Source organism: Mytilus trossulus, chromosome 2 (assembly GCF_036588685.1).
Source record: "Mytilus trossulus isolate FHL-02 chromosome 2, PNRI_Mtr1.1.1.hap1, whole genome shotgun sequence".
Classification (NCBI taxonomy): Eukaryota; Metazoa; Mollusca; class Bivalvia; order Mytilida; family Mytilidae; genus Mytilus; species Mytilus trossulus.
This window is the reverse complement of record NC_086374.1, coordinates 7,116,871-7,133,625: the sequence shown is the minus strand read 5'-3', so window position 1 is coordinate 7,133,625 and position 16,755 is coordinate 7,116,871. Positions and strand designations below refer to the sequence as shown.

At 32.6% G+C, this 16,755-nt stretch overlaps 1 protein-coding gene across 2 annotated transcripts; it reads left to right on the top strand.

Moving 5' to 3' along the window:
* The first annotated feature begins 7,301 nt into the window (after window positions 1-7,301).
* On the top strand, window positions 7,302-15,757 carry LOC134706397 (uncharacterized). 2 transcript variants are annotated; one of them, XM_063565303.1, is made up of 7 exons: window positions 7,302-7,486; window positions 10,702-10,873; window positions 11,810-11,946; window positions 13,037-13,149; window positions 13,686-13,823; window positions 14,263-14,377; window positions 15,101-15,757. In XM_063565303.1, exons 2-7 carry the CDS (start codon window positions 10,725-10,727, stop codon window positions 15,667-15,669), a joined length of 1,221 nt encoding a protein of 406 aa, XP_063421373.1. In that variant the 5' UTR covers window positions 7,302-7,486; window positions 10,702-10,724; the 3' UTR covers window positions 15,670-15,757. The 2 variants fall into 2 exon arrangements, with proteins under 2 accessions (XP_063421373.1, XP_063421374.1); XM_063565304.1 differs by lacking the exon at window positions 7,302-7,486 and adding an exon at window positions 7,539-7,644.
* Window positions 15,758-16,755: the final 998 nt, after the last annotated feature.

Here is a 16,755-nt window from a genome sequence, read left to right as displayed (position 1 = left end):
TATAGTGTTTAGTTCTTTGAGGCATATCCTCTGCAGGATATAAGTTAGAAACTTTCCTTGTCCTTCTTGTCGCTCATCTATATTGTGAATGTCTTCTAAAATGAGCCACATCATTATGTATCACAGAAACACAATAGGGCATATGGACATAGCATTAGCAAATATGAAAAACAGAAATACAAAAATTATCATAGAACCATTACACAATGGCGGGATGTATAAGTCAGGAGCCACACCATATGTAAACATAAAATGTCATATACACAAAGTACATAAAAAAAATGAAAAGATAGGAATACAAAGAATATAGAACAATAACACAATGACGAGATGCATAAGTACACAGTCACGTCAAATGGATATCACCAAAAATAGACTGAACAGTAACATTAATATTAAGTAAGGCAAATAAAAGAATTTTATAACACGTTACTAAGATGACTCATTTGATTCCTTAAGATTTTGTTTTCACACCTTTTTGATGCGCCTGTTCTCGCTCATTTAATTCCTTTATATTTTGTTTTCCCACCTTTTTGATGTGCCTGTTCTTGCTTACCCGACTCCTTTAAATTTCGTTTTATTTTACCTTGATTTGCATATTTGATTGATTTAATTTATGAGACACAAAAAACATGGGTAAACTACTGTTAACTCGAATTTATTGGTAACATTTGATATTGTTTCATACAAATACTTTGCATTATTTCAAGGTAGGCAATGAAGTACGTTCAAATTATGGGGAAAAAGTGAAACGAAGTCGTAAATAGTATTAACGGTTTCAAATTTGCCTGCAACAGATGCATATTTTGACAGTATATGTTTCATCGGTGATTTTCCAGTTTAGACATATCTATACGCCTCTTTAACTGTGCAGGATGTATAAGTATAAGTTTTAAATATAGAATGTTCACTCGGAAGAAATTGCTATAATAACTCTTATTTGGGAGGAACCACACTAATTCTATCAGAAAGTACAATGAAGATGATATCGTCAAAAGCTAGACTTTTTAATCGACAGTATTTTTGTTGAGCTTTGAGGAATGATATTTCAACAGGTTGTCGTCATTCCAATGGGTACTAGAAGTGCACCCCTTCTTGCCGACTTGTTTTTGAACTCTTAGAAGTATTCATGCAGAAACTGCTAAAAGACAAAAAGAAAAGCCAATTATCATGTTATCGATGTTTTTAATTATTGTAATAAAGCGGGATGCTTGGCTATCCATTAAACCAGATTAAACCCACCACTTTTTCTTTAAATGTCCTGTACCAAGGCAGGAATATGGCAGTGGTTAGCAAATAACTCGTTTATAGGCATGTTGCTGTTTGTTCTTGTTGTACTTCAGTTTTCCAGTTTCTTTGTTTTCCTCTTATAGTTGTTGTGTTTCCTCGCTTTTAGTTTGTAAACCGGATTTGCTTTTTTTCATCGGTTTATGACTTTTATACGGTATACTACTCTTGCTATCATATCCAAATGAGTTTGGCGTGATATAAACCCTATTCGACCAACAACTTATTACGAACGTTCATATTTTTATCTTGTAGAATTCTCCCATAAAATAACCAGTATAATTCTATGGAACATTGATTCTTTTGATAAACATTGAGTACATTTGTTATGTTGAAACAGAATATACACTGAGTACATTTTTTATGTTGAAACAGAATATACATTAAGTACATTTGTTATGTTGAAACAGAATATACATTGAATACATTTGTTATGTTGAAACAGAATATACATTGAGTACCATTCATTATGTTAAATACATCTTGAATACGTAAGTTACTTTAACCTAAAGCATACCCTTCTAGAGCACCTGAGATCATCCCCAGGTTTTAGTGAGGTTGGTGTTGATCTTTCTTTTGTTTTCTATGCAGTGGTTTATGTATTGGTGTTTGTATGTTGGAATTTATATTTTTTTAGCAAAGTCGTCAAATTACTTTTTATTAATACATGAGTTTGATTTTTTCTTTGGCATCTTTCGCCTGTCTTTTAAGTCGATGTTTGTATAAAACTGATCTAAAGAAGATTGTTCTATTTCCGAAATTCACACTAATAACATTAACGGTACCAATTGTTTTGCACCAGATGCGCATTTCGACAATACATGTCTCTTCAGTCATGCTCGTGGCCAAAATATGTAAAATCAAAAGCTTATATAAGAGATGAAGAGCTATAATCCAAAAGTTCCAAAAAGTATAGCCAAATCCGCGTAGGGATCAGAGCTATGCATGAAGGAGATATAAAAAAGTTTCTTCTTAATAAACCAAAAACATTTGTTTTCAAATCTATAGCAACATTCAGTAAATGGCCCATTACGCAATAAATTGTCTTTAACTGCCATAGAGGGCCAAAGACTGCATAGGAATATCTACAACCATTAGTTTTCTCGGTTGAATTGTTTTACATTATTTATTTTGGGGGACTTGTATAGCTGACTATACGGTAGGGAGTTATTTCATCGTTGAATGCCATCCGGTTATCTATAGTTGTAATCCTTTAGTGTCTGGTCAGTAGTTGTCTTATTGTCAATTATACCGCATCCTCTGTTTTATCTAAAAAGGCCAAGTGAGCTTTTCTATTCACTTGGTGTCCTTCGTCGTCATCCGTCGTCTGTTGTTTGTTGTCCGTCGTCTGTTAATTTAAAAAAAAAAAACTTCTCCTCTGAAAATGCTTGCCAAATATAACCAAACTTGGCCACCATCATCATTGGGGTATCTGGTTTATAAAATGAGTCCAATGATCCGGTCAACCATCCAAGATGGCCGCCATGGCAAAAGATAGAACATTGCGATTTAAGGTATTATATCTCTGAAACCAAAGCATTTAGAGCAAATCTGACTGAGTAAAATTGTATATCAGGTCAAGATCTATCTGCCCTGCTAATTTAGCAGCATTTTGGTTATTATAGATACAGATAAACTGTAAACAGCAATAATGTTCAACAAAGTGAGATCTACACTAAAGGAGTTATTTTCCTTCAAAATCTTACAAAAATATTCTCCTCTGAAACTACTGAGACAAATTTACCCAAAGTTAGTCGATCTTATAATAAGTGTATATAGCTTTAATGTGTTCGATGACCCCGCCTACCAACCAACATTGCCGACATTGCTAAAAATAGAACATGGGGCTAAAATGCAGTTTTTGGTTTATGTCACTGAATCTAAAGCATTTAGAGCAATTTTGACATGGGGTAAAAATTTTCATCAATTTTCAGACGAATTAGACAAGCCGTTATTGGGTTGCTGCCTCTGAGTTAATGATTTTAAGGAAATTTTGCAGTTTTTTGTTATTATCTTGAATATTATATAGATAGAGAAAAACAGCAATAATGTCAACCAAGGTAAGATCTAAAAATAAGTCAACATGGTCAAAATAGTAAATTGACCCCATGAGGAGTTATTTCCCTTGAAGTCAAATTTTTCGTAAATTTTTGTAATCTTTTACAAAAGTATTCTCTTGATACAACTGAAACAAACTCAACCAAAGTTGACCACTATCAGGGTATCTAGTTTTAAAATGTGTCCGATCGATGACCCTGCTTGCCAACCACAAGGCTAAAAATATAACACTGGGAGGAAATGTAGTTTTTGACTTATATCTCTGAAACTAAAGCAAAAGTATAACGGTTGCATTATTTCATGCATCAATTGTAAATAAAAATATCATGTGGACGACACAGGCTCCTTGAAGCCTGTGTTTTTTTTATATAGTAGCTGTCATCTGGATTGTTCTCAGTACAAAATTCATATCCTGATCCTATCTTAAGCAATCAAATGAGGATGTATTACATACATTCTACTTTACAGTAACTGTTACTGATTTATAATAAGATTTCTCTGCATCCTATATTATCCTTGAGGTCGACAATGTTGATGGTTCACAAGGCTGTTGCCAGATAAGTTATACAAGATATATACAGGCATCAGATCAATGACAGGAATGTTTAAATGCTGATGATTTTATTTTTACAAAATTATTTTTTCATTGCAAAAAACATTATCGCTGTTTCCTTTGTAGGAAACACGCACACCGACACTCAAACACTAACACACACAGTTTTTTTTGTCGAGTCAACATTGCTTCTTATTGTATATTGTCTTTCTAACAATAAATTATGCATTGCAATGTTAAGATGTGAAGTTTGTTTTTATAAATGTGAAATTGAAAAAGATAATGTATTGCTAGTATATATTCGAAACATAATCTAATATCGAAGTAGTATAAAGAAGATATACAAACCTCATTCATAAACATTTTCTTAAAATGGGTATTACTTAATGTTTTATCTTCTTACGACGCAATTCATTGACCCTATGACAGCAGATAAGAAATATGTGTGCAGTGATAACAAGCTTAATCGTGTTACAATATGCATTTTCAATAGAGCACATAAACAAATAGAAAAGTACTAATAAACAAACTATAAAACCGCGAATAAACCACGAGTTGAATATATATAACATATACCATTAAATTCGTTGATTGGTCTATGTATTATAAGTATCGAAATATACGATGCAAAAATTTAAAAAAAAATGCTATATGATATTGGACTCATTGTCCTATTCGGATTGATAACGTGATCAAGATCATGGAATGCTAAGCGGTCTTTCACAAAAAGCACAAATAATGAAATTACCAAAAACCAAACGCACAAATAATACAGCTACCTTGTACCGAGATAGCTTCAAGGTGAGCAAAGTTTCCTTGTAATACAAGAGAACAAAATAAAAGTAGGCCAGATGCAGGAAACACCAAAATGCAGATGGGTGCTAAAAACGACGTTTTAGCTAACTAAATAATGATACAATATATTACAAAGCGAGAATCATCATGTGCGATTGTTACAATTCAGTGCAAGATACTGATGCAGACTCAACTACAACACGACTACATACAGAACAAATCAAACATTATGTGATAAACTAGGTAATTACAACTTTTCACAATTACTTATGTTTTATGAAACGTTACAGTGGGACACCATCAAGGTTTCTTTGTATCAGATAATTATTTAGAATGTTGTTAGCCGTTATCTATCAGAAAATTATTAACTGAAATCTCAAGGTTTTTAGTCTATTTGAAGTAACATTTAACCGTTGCTTTCACAACATATTTATTTATAGTGGATTGGGAAACAAGTTTTGCAACTTATATTAATCCCTTTCCACTTTGCGGGTGCGAGTGCTGCCTTGTAGCGGCATTAGCCTGCTCTTTTTCGAAATCTACAAAGTTGTCTTTAACGTGCAAGAGATATTGCTCTCTCTTAACACGAGTCAGCCGTTTATCGTCCCCTTCCGACGGACTATCATCGTTTCCTCAAGACCATACTCGCAAATGGTGTCAAGGGAGAGCCGAAAATTGAGTTCCTGAAATTTTCATCCCGAACGGGATTCGAACCAGGAACCTTTGTGTTAGTAGTTTGAAGCACTAACCACTACACCACGGCTATCACAATATTAGTAAAACTATACCTAATTCAGAAAAAAAACACAGTTTATGCGTTGCTTTCCAATGAACAGTAAGACTATCATTACATGATTTTAATTGTCATACATTTTGATAAAAAGTCGATCTATGAAGTGAAATGCTTTTTCTGAATATAAAACATGCTCACACCTCAAAACCCTATAATATAATTATTACCTGAACTGAATGGTTTACATTACATAATTTTGCTAATTTAAATTTGAGATTGGCTTTAATCAAATACACTGTACTTCTTTACGTACAATCGATCAACTTTATTATGTCTTCTTTTCCGAAAATGTGTTCATATCTAAATTGATTTAATATTATAATAACTTCTTCGTCTCAACACTATTATCACTTTTTTTATTCGCGTTTATAGTTTTACTAAGATTCATGAAGCATGTCTTTCCCATACATACATCTTGTGAAGCATAAATAAAAGAAGATTAAAAAATGATATCTCATGTTTATGCATTTGATAAGGTGCAGTTATTTTATAACGTAAGTTTAATGATTTTTACTCTGACTCATAACATTCTATATATGAGTAGAATATTTTGAAAACAAACACCTTGAAAATTATTTACTTTCCATCCATACTTTGTTTTGACAAGGCTTCAACGTCCTTCAACGTATAAAATTATAAATTACATACATACACATCTTACGACTTTTATGGATTTCTATGATAAATATCTTGTTTTTTTTTGTGTTTTTCTACTTACTTTTAAATGTAAATATATTTTTGATTCCTACTTTTATACATATATTTATTTCTCTTTAATTGTTTCACATTAACTGGCGGACTGACACTAACATAGACAAAAATTATTTTTGCTTATATAAACTGACTGGTCCTTTTTTAAAGATACTTCTATCCTTATTGAATCTATAAAAAAATATATATATTTGACAGTTCCTGACACATCTGTGTAGTCAAAGGCTTAGAAATCATATGTTTTGGAGACCCTCAGCTGTTTAACATTAGCAAAAGAAAGATAGTACTTCAAGAACATTTGCTGTTTTTACAACATAATATTGTGGTATTCGTTATGTTAATCTTGTCTTAAATTTTCAGAAAAGACTGGCTTATACGGTTGATTAGAAACGTATTTGTCCTTTTCGCATGGTTCATGGCTTCTGGCAAGTTTGAGTATCGTTCTTTTAAATAAGATGAGCACTTTGTTCCGGTCCTTTACAATCGTGTCTGATAGAAGACGAACTGGATTGCGGCTGCAACAAGTGGGCTTAGCAATGGTCATCTGTTTAGTTTAAACATATTTATTTATAATAGTGGATTGGAAAACAAGTTAAAGAACTTATATTAAACCTTTTCGACTTTGCGTGTGCGAGTGCCCATCTGTGACAAAGATATTACATTAAGGTCACCCAAATCATGATGGCATATGCTCAAATGACTTTTATCTTCATCATTTGGAACCCTTGGTTCAATAGCTTCATTAGCCTTTTATAAAGGAAACTGTCACGGATTGGAAACGAAAGTCAAGTAAACTGGAAGATATACAGGTTGACACAGAGAAATAGAAAGGCTTCGTAGGGAAGGTTGAATTCGTATTTTTAAAGTTCTACAAAAACCACAAAAAAGTCGCTTTATCTTCCTGCAAGTTATAAATGATTTAATATGTTTAACTGTCCAATATGTTTCTTCGAGAAATCAATAGTTCCTCTCTGACAATTGATGTGTAAAAGGCATTCCTGAACAATTTTCTCTAACATTTGTGTAAAATAGTGTGTTATATAGTATTTTAATTATTAATAAAAATATTTTCCATCCGGAAAATCTTTAAACCTATTAATAACTTTATGATGTATGTTGTGGGCGAATTTTTACCTGTCACAGGTATGACACATAAAGTAGGTCACACATATTTCAAACGGTAAACATGTAAGGAATTTAACTGGGCTGATTGAAAAACTTTATTGAACACCGATTGACAGGAATATTTGAGAGAAAAAAATATACACTTGTATGAATTACACTTTCAGGTAAGTGAATTAATTTTGATATCGATCAAGGTAAATCAATTACGACTATAAAATTTGAATGTGTAGTTGTCGTTCTTTGTGTCTACATTCACATCTATACTAGGAAATAGTAAAACAGAAAATGGCCAAAATACAAAATAACTGACTTATACAACCAGGTTACTTTATTTGACTCGTTTCTGAACTAATTAGTAAAGCTTTTAAGTTTACGTATCACCACATTGTGAACAGGTGAAAATAAATACATGTAGTTATTGTTAGCTACCTTTGTATATTATTTGTTGCGCCACAGGCAACCGATTTATCAATCTGATTTGACACTAAATAAATAGGTTTTCATATAATCTAAATTACTTTGAATTTATAAACACCAGAAACTAAACGGTGATACATAATTTATTTATAGTGTCTTGTAAATATCATATCTATCTTATGATCTCTTATCTTATAGTTAGGCCTCTTATTGCATGTCCTGCTGCTAAATGAACTCTTGACAATTTTTACATTAACTTTAGAAATTATGAGCAAAATCTTCGATCAGTTTCTGAAGTAAATACGTGTATGTATTTGCAAGCTATCCTATACTAATTTATAGATTAGTTCATGTGTTGCCTTACCGTACTTTTCTTTGAAGTATGATGCTGGCCATTTCACTTCTTTTATGTTTAAGGTATTTTTTCCGTTAGAAACTTATTGGAGTTTTTAACGACCTTGACTGGCTATTTATAAAGCCCTCGTCCATTCGGTTATTCTATTATAACTGAATGTTTTCATAAATTTCAAGTCACTTTAAACTTCGTATACTAGACAAACAATTAAAGTTGTTAAGCAAATTCTTAATTCTTAGGAGTTGGGCTTATAAATATAAAATTATATATATTAATAGAAAAAAATATGAGAAGTAAAAAGCATATAAACTCAAAAGGAAAATGATTTCTTCATGGAAAAAACATAACGACATCTTATCTTAGTTTACCACCCTCCCGGTCGTGTGTGAATTTGGAAATGTTTCTGTGCAGTGTTTATTGTGCACCCAATGTCTTCATTAAATAATTCAAAATTTTCTGACTATGATAAAGTCATCTATACCTACAAGCTTGAAATCAATGATACCACCGACACAGTTAATACCACATATAATGTTGACAATGAGGGACGTCCTCGTTTCAACGATTGAGAAATAACCGACTGAAAATTGCGTGGTACTCGCAATGAGCAACACGAAGGGTGCAACATGAATATCAAGATACGTTTACCTTTCTGGAGCACCTGCTCAATCTTAAGCTTTACACTTAGTGTTCGTAGATTACATAATTGTCGTTTTTGTTTTTGCCATGGTTTTTTTGGTCTCTTCGGCTTATGATGTTTGCTTCTCTAAACGATACATGCAACCTCTTTTATAAGAAAATTCATATTGTTTCCAAATCTGTACTTTGCTGCTGTTATGATTTCAACAGCAGATATTGAATAAAAATGTATCATTCAACTTGTAAATTTTTTTCTATAAAAAAAAATGAATCAGTTCAATGAAAGATATGCTGGAAGTCACAGTTCTAATACGTCAAAACCTGTGCCATACATTCTATTCTGGTTACTTGGTTTTCTTCAATAATAAATAAATTCATGTAACAACAATCACGATTGGCTTGACCTGAAACTGACCTTAAATACGTTGACCTTTAACGTATTACACTTTAATTCGTCATTAATAATATATAATACATCAAACGATAAAGGTGTACGTGTAAACATTTATTACGGTCCCATTGAGTTAAAGATTAGGAAAAGTTGTGAACAACTATATTGAAGTGAAATATGTAGATTATCTTTTATTATGTAAAAAAGTTCAGATATGGAAAGCTAAAAAAATCAAGTATTGTTAAGTATAAAAGGAACTGGGCTTGTCGTTGAGAAAACACTATGACGCCTCGTTAATAAAAATGAAAAAGTAGATTTGACCTACAAAACCCATTAGGACTCAGTTGATGTTATAAACTGCGAATATCTATACTTTAACAGAAATTGTCAGACTAAACAACGCTAAAAAGAAAGGATTGAACGGAGATTGACTACTGAAATGATTTTTACAAGTTTTCAGCTAGTTCTATTGACGGTCTCTCCGGCTTTAGGATTTCAATATAAGTTTAAAATATACGCTGTGTAAAGTTATTTTACAGTCTTCAAAAATATACAAATAATAAAGTTTGTTCATATTAAAAGAATACAGTTTTCGAATGAAGTTTCGGTTTTTAGATTTCTTTTAAAATATAAGATGTTGAATACTATATTTGAGCTATCTACATTATATACTCATGTAAACGAGGTATAGGCTATGTAAATAAATATGTCTGAAATATACTTAATAAAATAAATGTGTTCAAACAAACCACAATATTAATATATCTAATAAAGGTATAAATGCTACATACATGTATAAACTGGGCATGTTTATAGTAAACAACTGTTGGTGCAAAATCAGGGGTAAGCGTGTCTCCATACCTACATAAAAGTCAAATAAAGTAAAATCCAGATTTGGTTATATTTTTTTCTCATTAATGAATAATAAAATAATGTAGGAGATTATTTTTTTTGCACTGTGCACTTGCAATCTATAGTTGACATACAGTCAATTTGAGTGTAGAATATGAATGTAATATTTGCCACTGGATGTTAAGCAATCCACAATCAATCAATTCTGAAGATGAAATTCACTTCCTTTGAGTTAGGGATTTTGTTGCATGATTGAGATGAAATGATAAACTAAAACTTGTGTGATTTTTATATGAATTTCTTATACAGTTTTTGAACAGTTGTGGTTCTTATTGTTAGTTAAAAAAATGCATTTTCATTATTTCAACCACAAACTAGTATTTTACGGTATTTAAATATAGATGATATCAGATGACAAGAAACATACACGGATAATATTCACTATCCCCGGGTGAGGTGGGCTGCATAAATATCCAAACTCTTTCCCTACCTGTTTCAGTTTTCCATGTTCACGAAATATTTAACCTGCAGCTAATGTGAAGACAATATATAAATTATTAGATTATATTAATTAAACAATATGCTGGGAGTATTAATGTCACAACTTGTTGATTTATCGCAAGGTTCCCTGCAGCTGCTAAATAATAAAAACATTAATCGCATCAAGTAAAATGTTCTCATACAAGTTGTCAATATCTTTACAAGTGTGTGTGTCCTGTTTTCAGATATGTAAATCTAAGGAAGTACGATGGAATCTGATCCAGTGGCTCTTATTTTAGCCTCCCAGGAGGATGTTTTATCTCATGGACATGTATTGTATGGACTAGTTAAAGCGGGAGAAGATGGAAACTGTGTGGAATCAACGTCACGGATGGTTAATGTTGTTCCAAGAAAGAGGTAACTGAACAAACTAAAAAGAATACAATCAGATATTTATATATGATGATAATACCTTTCTCTCCATTCATATAAATGCTCACGTCTCCTGTCCATCAGCCTTTGGTGTGTAACAAAATATCTCTAAAATAGCTTCACTCTACTATCAGTGTCCATGAAAATTGCCAAGCCTAAAACAACGAATCACTACTAATAGTGTCTATAACAATTACTAAGCCTAAAACAACAAATCACTACCTATAGTATAAAAAAGAAGATGTGGTATGAATGCCAATGAGACAACTATCCACAAAAGACCAAAATGACACAAACATTAACAACTATAGGTCACCGTAAGGCAATAGTGTCCAGAAAATATACCAAGCCTAAAACTACATAACAAAGGACTACCCAGCAACAAATAAAAAGCAACATAAGACCAATGATTTCCTCACAAAAAAAACGATTATTAACGAGTGCCACGAGTGAAACAAACAGCAAAAAAAAAATAAGGAGAACTGGTTGGACAGTTAAATTTCCTCAATAGATGAAATGACGAGGGTGGAAGCAATCACCAGGCACAACACTGTATCTCCCATATAAAGAACAAAGCAACACGGTGAAAATACACACAAACATACATGTACTACAAAAAAATATATTCAAAGAAAAAGATTTTCTGCCTTTAGGTAGGATTGTTGTTTCTTTAACTCTTTGTCTCCTTCCCGTTTCCAATATCTGTTCTATTAACTGCGAATGGTAAACATGTCGCAAGTATTATTATTTTTTTCAGGCAGTTATCGTTAATCTTGATGACCATTTATGCATTTCTTTTGAAATTTTTGAATATAAAAAAATGTTTTTGCATACAACCAAGGATAACAAACTTGAAATATATTTGTTTTTTCATAAAATAAAAATAATATTCAGAGATGTTCAACATTGTCTTTTCCACAGAATTTACTGTATGGATAGCGTAGATGAGCTGATTGAATTCCGTAAAGAATTGTTAAAACGTCCCTTGGTACTGCAGCCCATTATACAGGCAGGCAGTGGTATACAACGACTCGACTGTTTCTTCTGTGTCAAGAAAGGTAAATAGAGTACAATGTTCAACTTTGATGAAGGTATTAAAGAAACAAATGGTACTTGACAATCTTTACGCTTAGTGCTTGGGTTCATTGCGAATGAAGCACAAAGAAGCTTAAGTGACATCTTATAAGTGACATCTTATTCGAACCATATAGAGTTGTATCTAATATTTATATGAACTTCTCAGTTAGTTACCTTTATCTAGATGAAAACACTAAATGCACCCCCTCCCCCCAACACACACCATTTCCACAATTAAGAGGAACTAAAGTTGTGAATTTCATTTTTATTTGTTGAGGTTTATACACCAGTTTCTGCATGAGGGAATGCCTGTAGCAAGTCAGAAATATTATCGATATTTCCATTCGTTTGATGTGTTTCAGCTTTTGATTTTATCATTTGATAAAAGACTTTTGTTTAGAATTTTCCTTGGAGTCGGTAATTTCGTTATTTATTTTTTAATAAACTTTTTATACATCCCGAGGTTTATTGTGATATATTGATATGGCCATTCCTTGAATGATACCGGTATCTTATTACGATTTATTCATGCAAGAATTTTTCGTTTGAGCGTTTGGGATGTATAAATACACAAACACATCCAGGGAATTGGGAAGCTTAGCCCGAAGCCTACTGTAGGGAGTTTCGCGCTTTTTGTACGTTACAGAACACTCCAGGTATAACTCTTTAATGAGACCATTAACACGTCTAATACTCATCCAATATATCTTTACTTTCCAAAGGCAGTCGACATTCCCGTTCTCCATTCCGCTCGAACCATTTGAGATTCCACATTTTTGTTCTCGTTGTGACAAAGAATTAAACCTATCTTTTTTTTTATATAAAGTCGTAAAAGATACCAGGCTTACAATTTTTTACATAAGACATAATCTTCAGCTTGATTTTTATAGAAGCATGGGTAGTTATGGTAAACCAGTTTCATGAGAAGATAATGGAACATAACCTTTACTTTTATATTTATAGAACCATGGGTAGTTATGGTGATCCAGTTTCATGAGTTTATTTTTATATTTATAGAACCATGGGTAGTTATGGTAAACCAGTTTCATGAGTTTACTTTTATTTTTATAGAACCATGGGTAGTGATGGTAAACCAGTTTCATGAGAAAATAATGGAAAAGATAAGTTTGGGTTTGGACATGGCAGCTAAAAGTATGTTCAGAGGAGAACCGATGGTCTTGGAGGTGATATACTTTTTAAGAATATGATATTTTTTATGTGTGCTTATAGCTTAGTATTCATATATGTAGTAGCTACCATAAAGTGACATGCATTTTGAATCGAATGCAGATTAATTTATAAGTAGCTGTATAGAAAAATATAACTGTGCGTATTTACAATGTAGATGTATTCGCATAGTTAGTAGATATAGGAAGATGTGGTGTGAGTACCAATGAGACAACTCTCCATCCAAATAACAATAAATAAAAGTAAACCATTATAGGACAATGTACGGTCTTCAACACGGAGCTTGGATCACACCGAACAACAAGCTATAAAGAACCCCCAAATTATAAGTGTAAACCATTCAAACGGGAAAAGCAACGGTTTAATTTTCTGTTTAACTGGCTGCTCCTAGTTTGTCAATTTCCACGACCCTTACTTACTATGCTCAAAGATGGGATACAGAGAAAATCAAAATACCTTTCTACGCTGTAAAGTATCATCAATGAAGTCAAACGTTTTTACTGTATAATATGAACTATTGCATCTCTTTCAGTTTGCGTTTGGTGATATTTTGAAGAAACATTACTATGGAAACATATCTAAGTACATGTCATCTAAGTTTGCCTACACAGACTGTGAATATGGTGATATTATAATCAGATCATCTCCTCACAGATCATACGGGAATAAAGTAAGCTTAGTGTAATATTATAATAAGATCCTCTCCTAACAGATCATACGAAAATAAAGTAAGCTTAGTGTAATAGTATCCTTTATATGAAGATACATCTAACTGAATTAATCTGTAAACAACCAGTTTAGCATCATTCTGATATAGCTCCCTTTGTGAAATACATAATGATATTCAACATATTGAATTCTTGAGAGAGGGAAAACTTTTTGATAATGTGATAATTATATTAATGACTAAGGTATCTTTATATGGTGATGCTTATTATGTCCTGTTTGAAGTGTAACTGTATTACCTTTTATTAAAAGATTGACGCTGACACCTCATTTACCTTTTTATTTAGGTTGCACAGTTCCTAATGAATTCTTGAGAGAGAGAGAAAAGTTTGTGATAATGTGATAATTATATTAATAACTAAGGTATTTACCTTTTTATTTAGGTTGCACAGTTCAAATTCAGTTTTGATGATGTTACTGCTAGCGAAATTAAAGTAAGGACGATTGAAGAGGCAGCTAAAGAAAAAAGATCCCCAGTGTTAGAGTTTATACCTCAAAGTTAGTATAATTAAACCGACCACATTTAAAACCCATATATAGTTGATACCAGGTTTAAAATTCTGTACGCTAGACGCGCGATTCGTCCCAGAAAGACTCACTAGTGACGCTCCAATCAAAGAAGTCAACATAGCCAAAAAGAGTACGAAATTGAGGACCCTAACATCCGAAAGTTTTTTCCAAATACAGTTTTATTATTATCACCATACCAACAATAAATGCTTATTCATGTCATCACAGAAGTGCTGACTACGGGGTTTGTGAACACCTTGGGGAGAGAAAAAAAGATTTTGGTAAGCAAGAGATAAACTAGAAAATGAAGAAACGATGTTGCTGTCTAAAACCTTGTATGCATTTTAAGATAAAAAGATGATGTTTGATTAACAATGAGGCAGCTATCTATCCGAGACCATAATACGAGGATGTCAACAACTATATGTCATAGCTATCTATCCGAGACCATAATACGAGGACGTCAACAACTATATGTCATAGCGAAGCATTTTATGCTTTAACATCATTGGTTAACTTAGTCAAGTTTTGTCTTTGTGGTTCAGCGAGAGTCTCATGCAATTAAAGACCTTAGATACGGATTAAATTTCCTCTCATTGATTTATCTCTCGATGTCTTTTTGGTTTTGCTGTCATGACTGTAGTGTCTGGTAGATGCATTAATGGTGTTTACTATAACAACATCCTTCATTTTTTATTATCCATCTTTCAGGTCAGTTGACAGATATTTTACCAAACTGGGTGTTCGATGAAGTTGAAGTAGAAGAATCTATTGTATCAACGTCAGATTACCATTCAGATTCAAATACAAGTAATGGCGCAACTGGTGGTATGGTTGTAACTTCACAACCGCAGGAGTATACAAACTCTCGACAAAAATCAAATAGCAATAAACTTTATGTGTCAGTGGACCTTCATGTACAAGAAGAAATTGACAGAAATGAACAAGAAAGTGTGCAAGATTCTGAAAATGATTATGAAGTAGGACGTATTCGCCATTTTCATCAAGGAAGTGGGAGGTCAGATTCGTCAATGGCGGACAGTGGTTATGGCGACATAACAGTACACAATGACAGATCACAATTACATGACAGAAAAAAGCGGACAAAACATAAGTTTCCTCATGATAGAAATAATTATGATAATTATGCATTCGAGGACAATGATTTTGAAGAACCTGAGGAGGATACGATCATTACACGAACTGGGAAGAAAACATTTAGATCTGGGGATATGGAATCTTTGTCTGCCCGAATGTTAATGGAAGAAAGTTATATGTGATGAATTGTGCCATATTTTTGCCAGTGCCATAATATTTTCAATCATCATTGATAATTTCGTCTTTATTTGATTAATGATTTTTTTTCCATATTTAAAATTGAGAATGGAAATGGGGAATGTGTCAAAGAGACAACAACCCGACCAAAATAAAAAAAACACAACAGCAGAAGGTCACCAACAGGTCTTCAATGTAGCGAGAAATTCCCGCACCCGGAGGCGTCCTTCAGCTGGCCCCTAAACAAATATATACTAGTTCAGTGATAATGAACGCCATACTAATTTCCAAATTGTACACAAGAAACTAAAATTTAAATAATACAAGACTAACAAAGGCCAGAGGCTCCTGACTTGGGACAGGCGCAAAAATGCGGCGGGGTTAAACATGTTTGTGAGATCTCAACCCTCCCCCTATACCTCTAACCAGTGTAGAAAAGTAAAAGCATAACAATACGCACATTAAAATTCAGTTCAAGAGAAGTCCGAGTCTGATGTCAGAAGATGTAACCAAAGAAAATAAACAAAATGACAATAATACATAAATAACAACAGACTACTAGCAGTTAACTGACATGCCAGCTCCAGACTTCAATTAAACTGACTGAAAGATTATGATTTCATCATATGAACATCAGGCACAATCCTTCCCGTAAGGGGTTTAGTATCATACCATCATAACATATATGAGAAGAACATAATCCGTGTCATGCCAACAACTGTTTTTAGAATAAATGTGTTTAGTTCCGACGCAAAGACCTTATCAGTGACTCAATATTAACGCCAAAATATGCAATCTTTAATGACTTGACAACAGTATCGTAATTATATCCCTTCTTAATAAGTCTATTCAAAGGTTTTGTAAGTTTATGAGGTGAATACTGACACCTTTGTGCTTTATAAAGAATATTTCCATAAAAAATTGGATGTGAAATACCTGAACGTATAAAAAGTCTGCATGTTGAGCTATATTTACGAATGATGTCTTTATACCGATGATAAAATTTAGTAAATGTTTTGACTAGTTTGTGATATCGAAAACCCTGGTGTAATAATTTTTCAGTAATACATAAATTTCTCTCTTTATATACT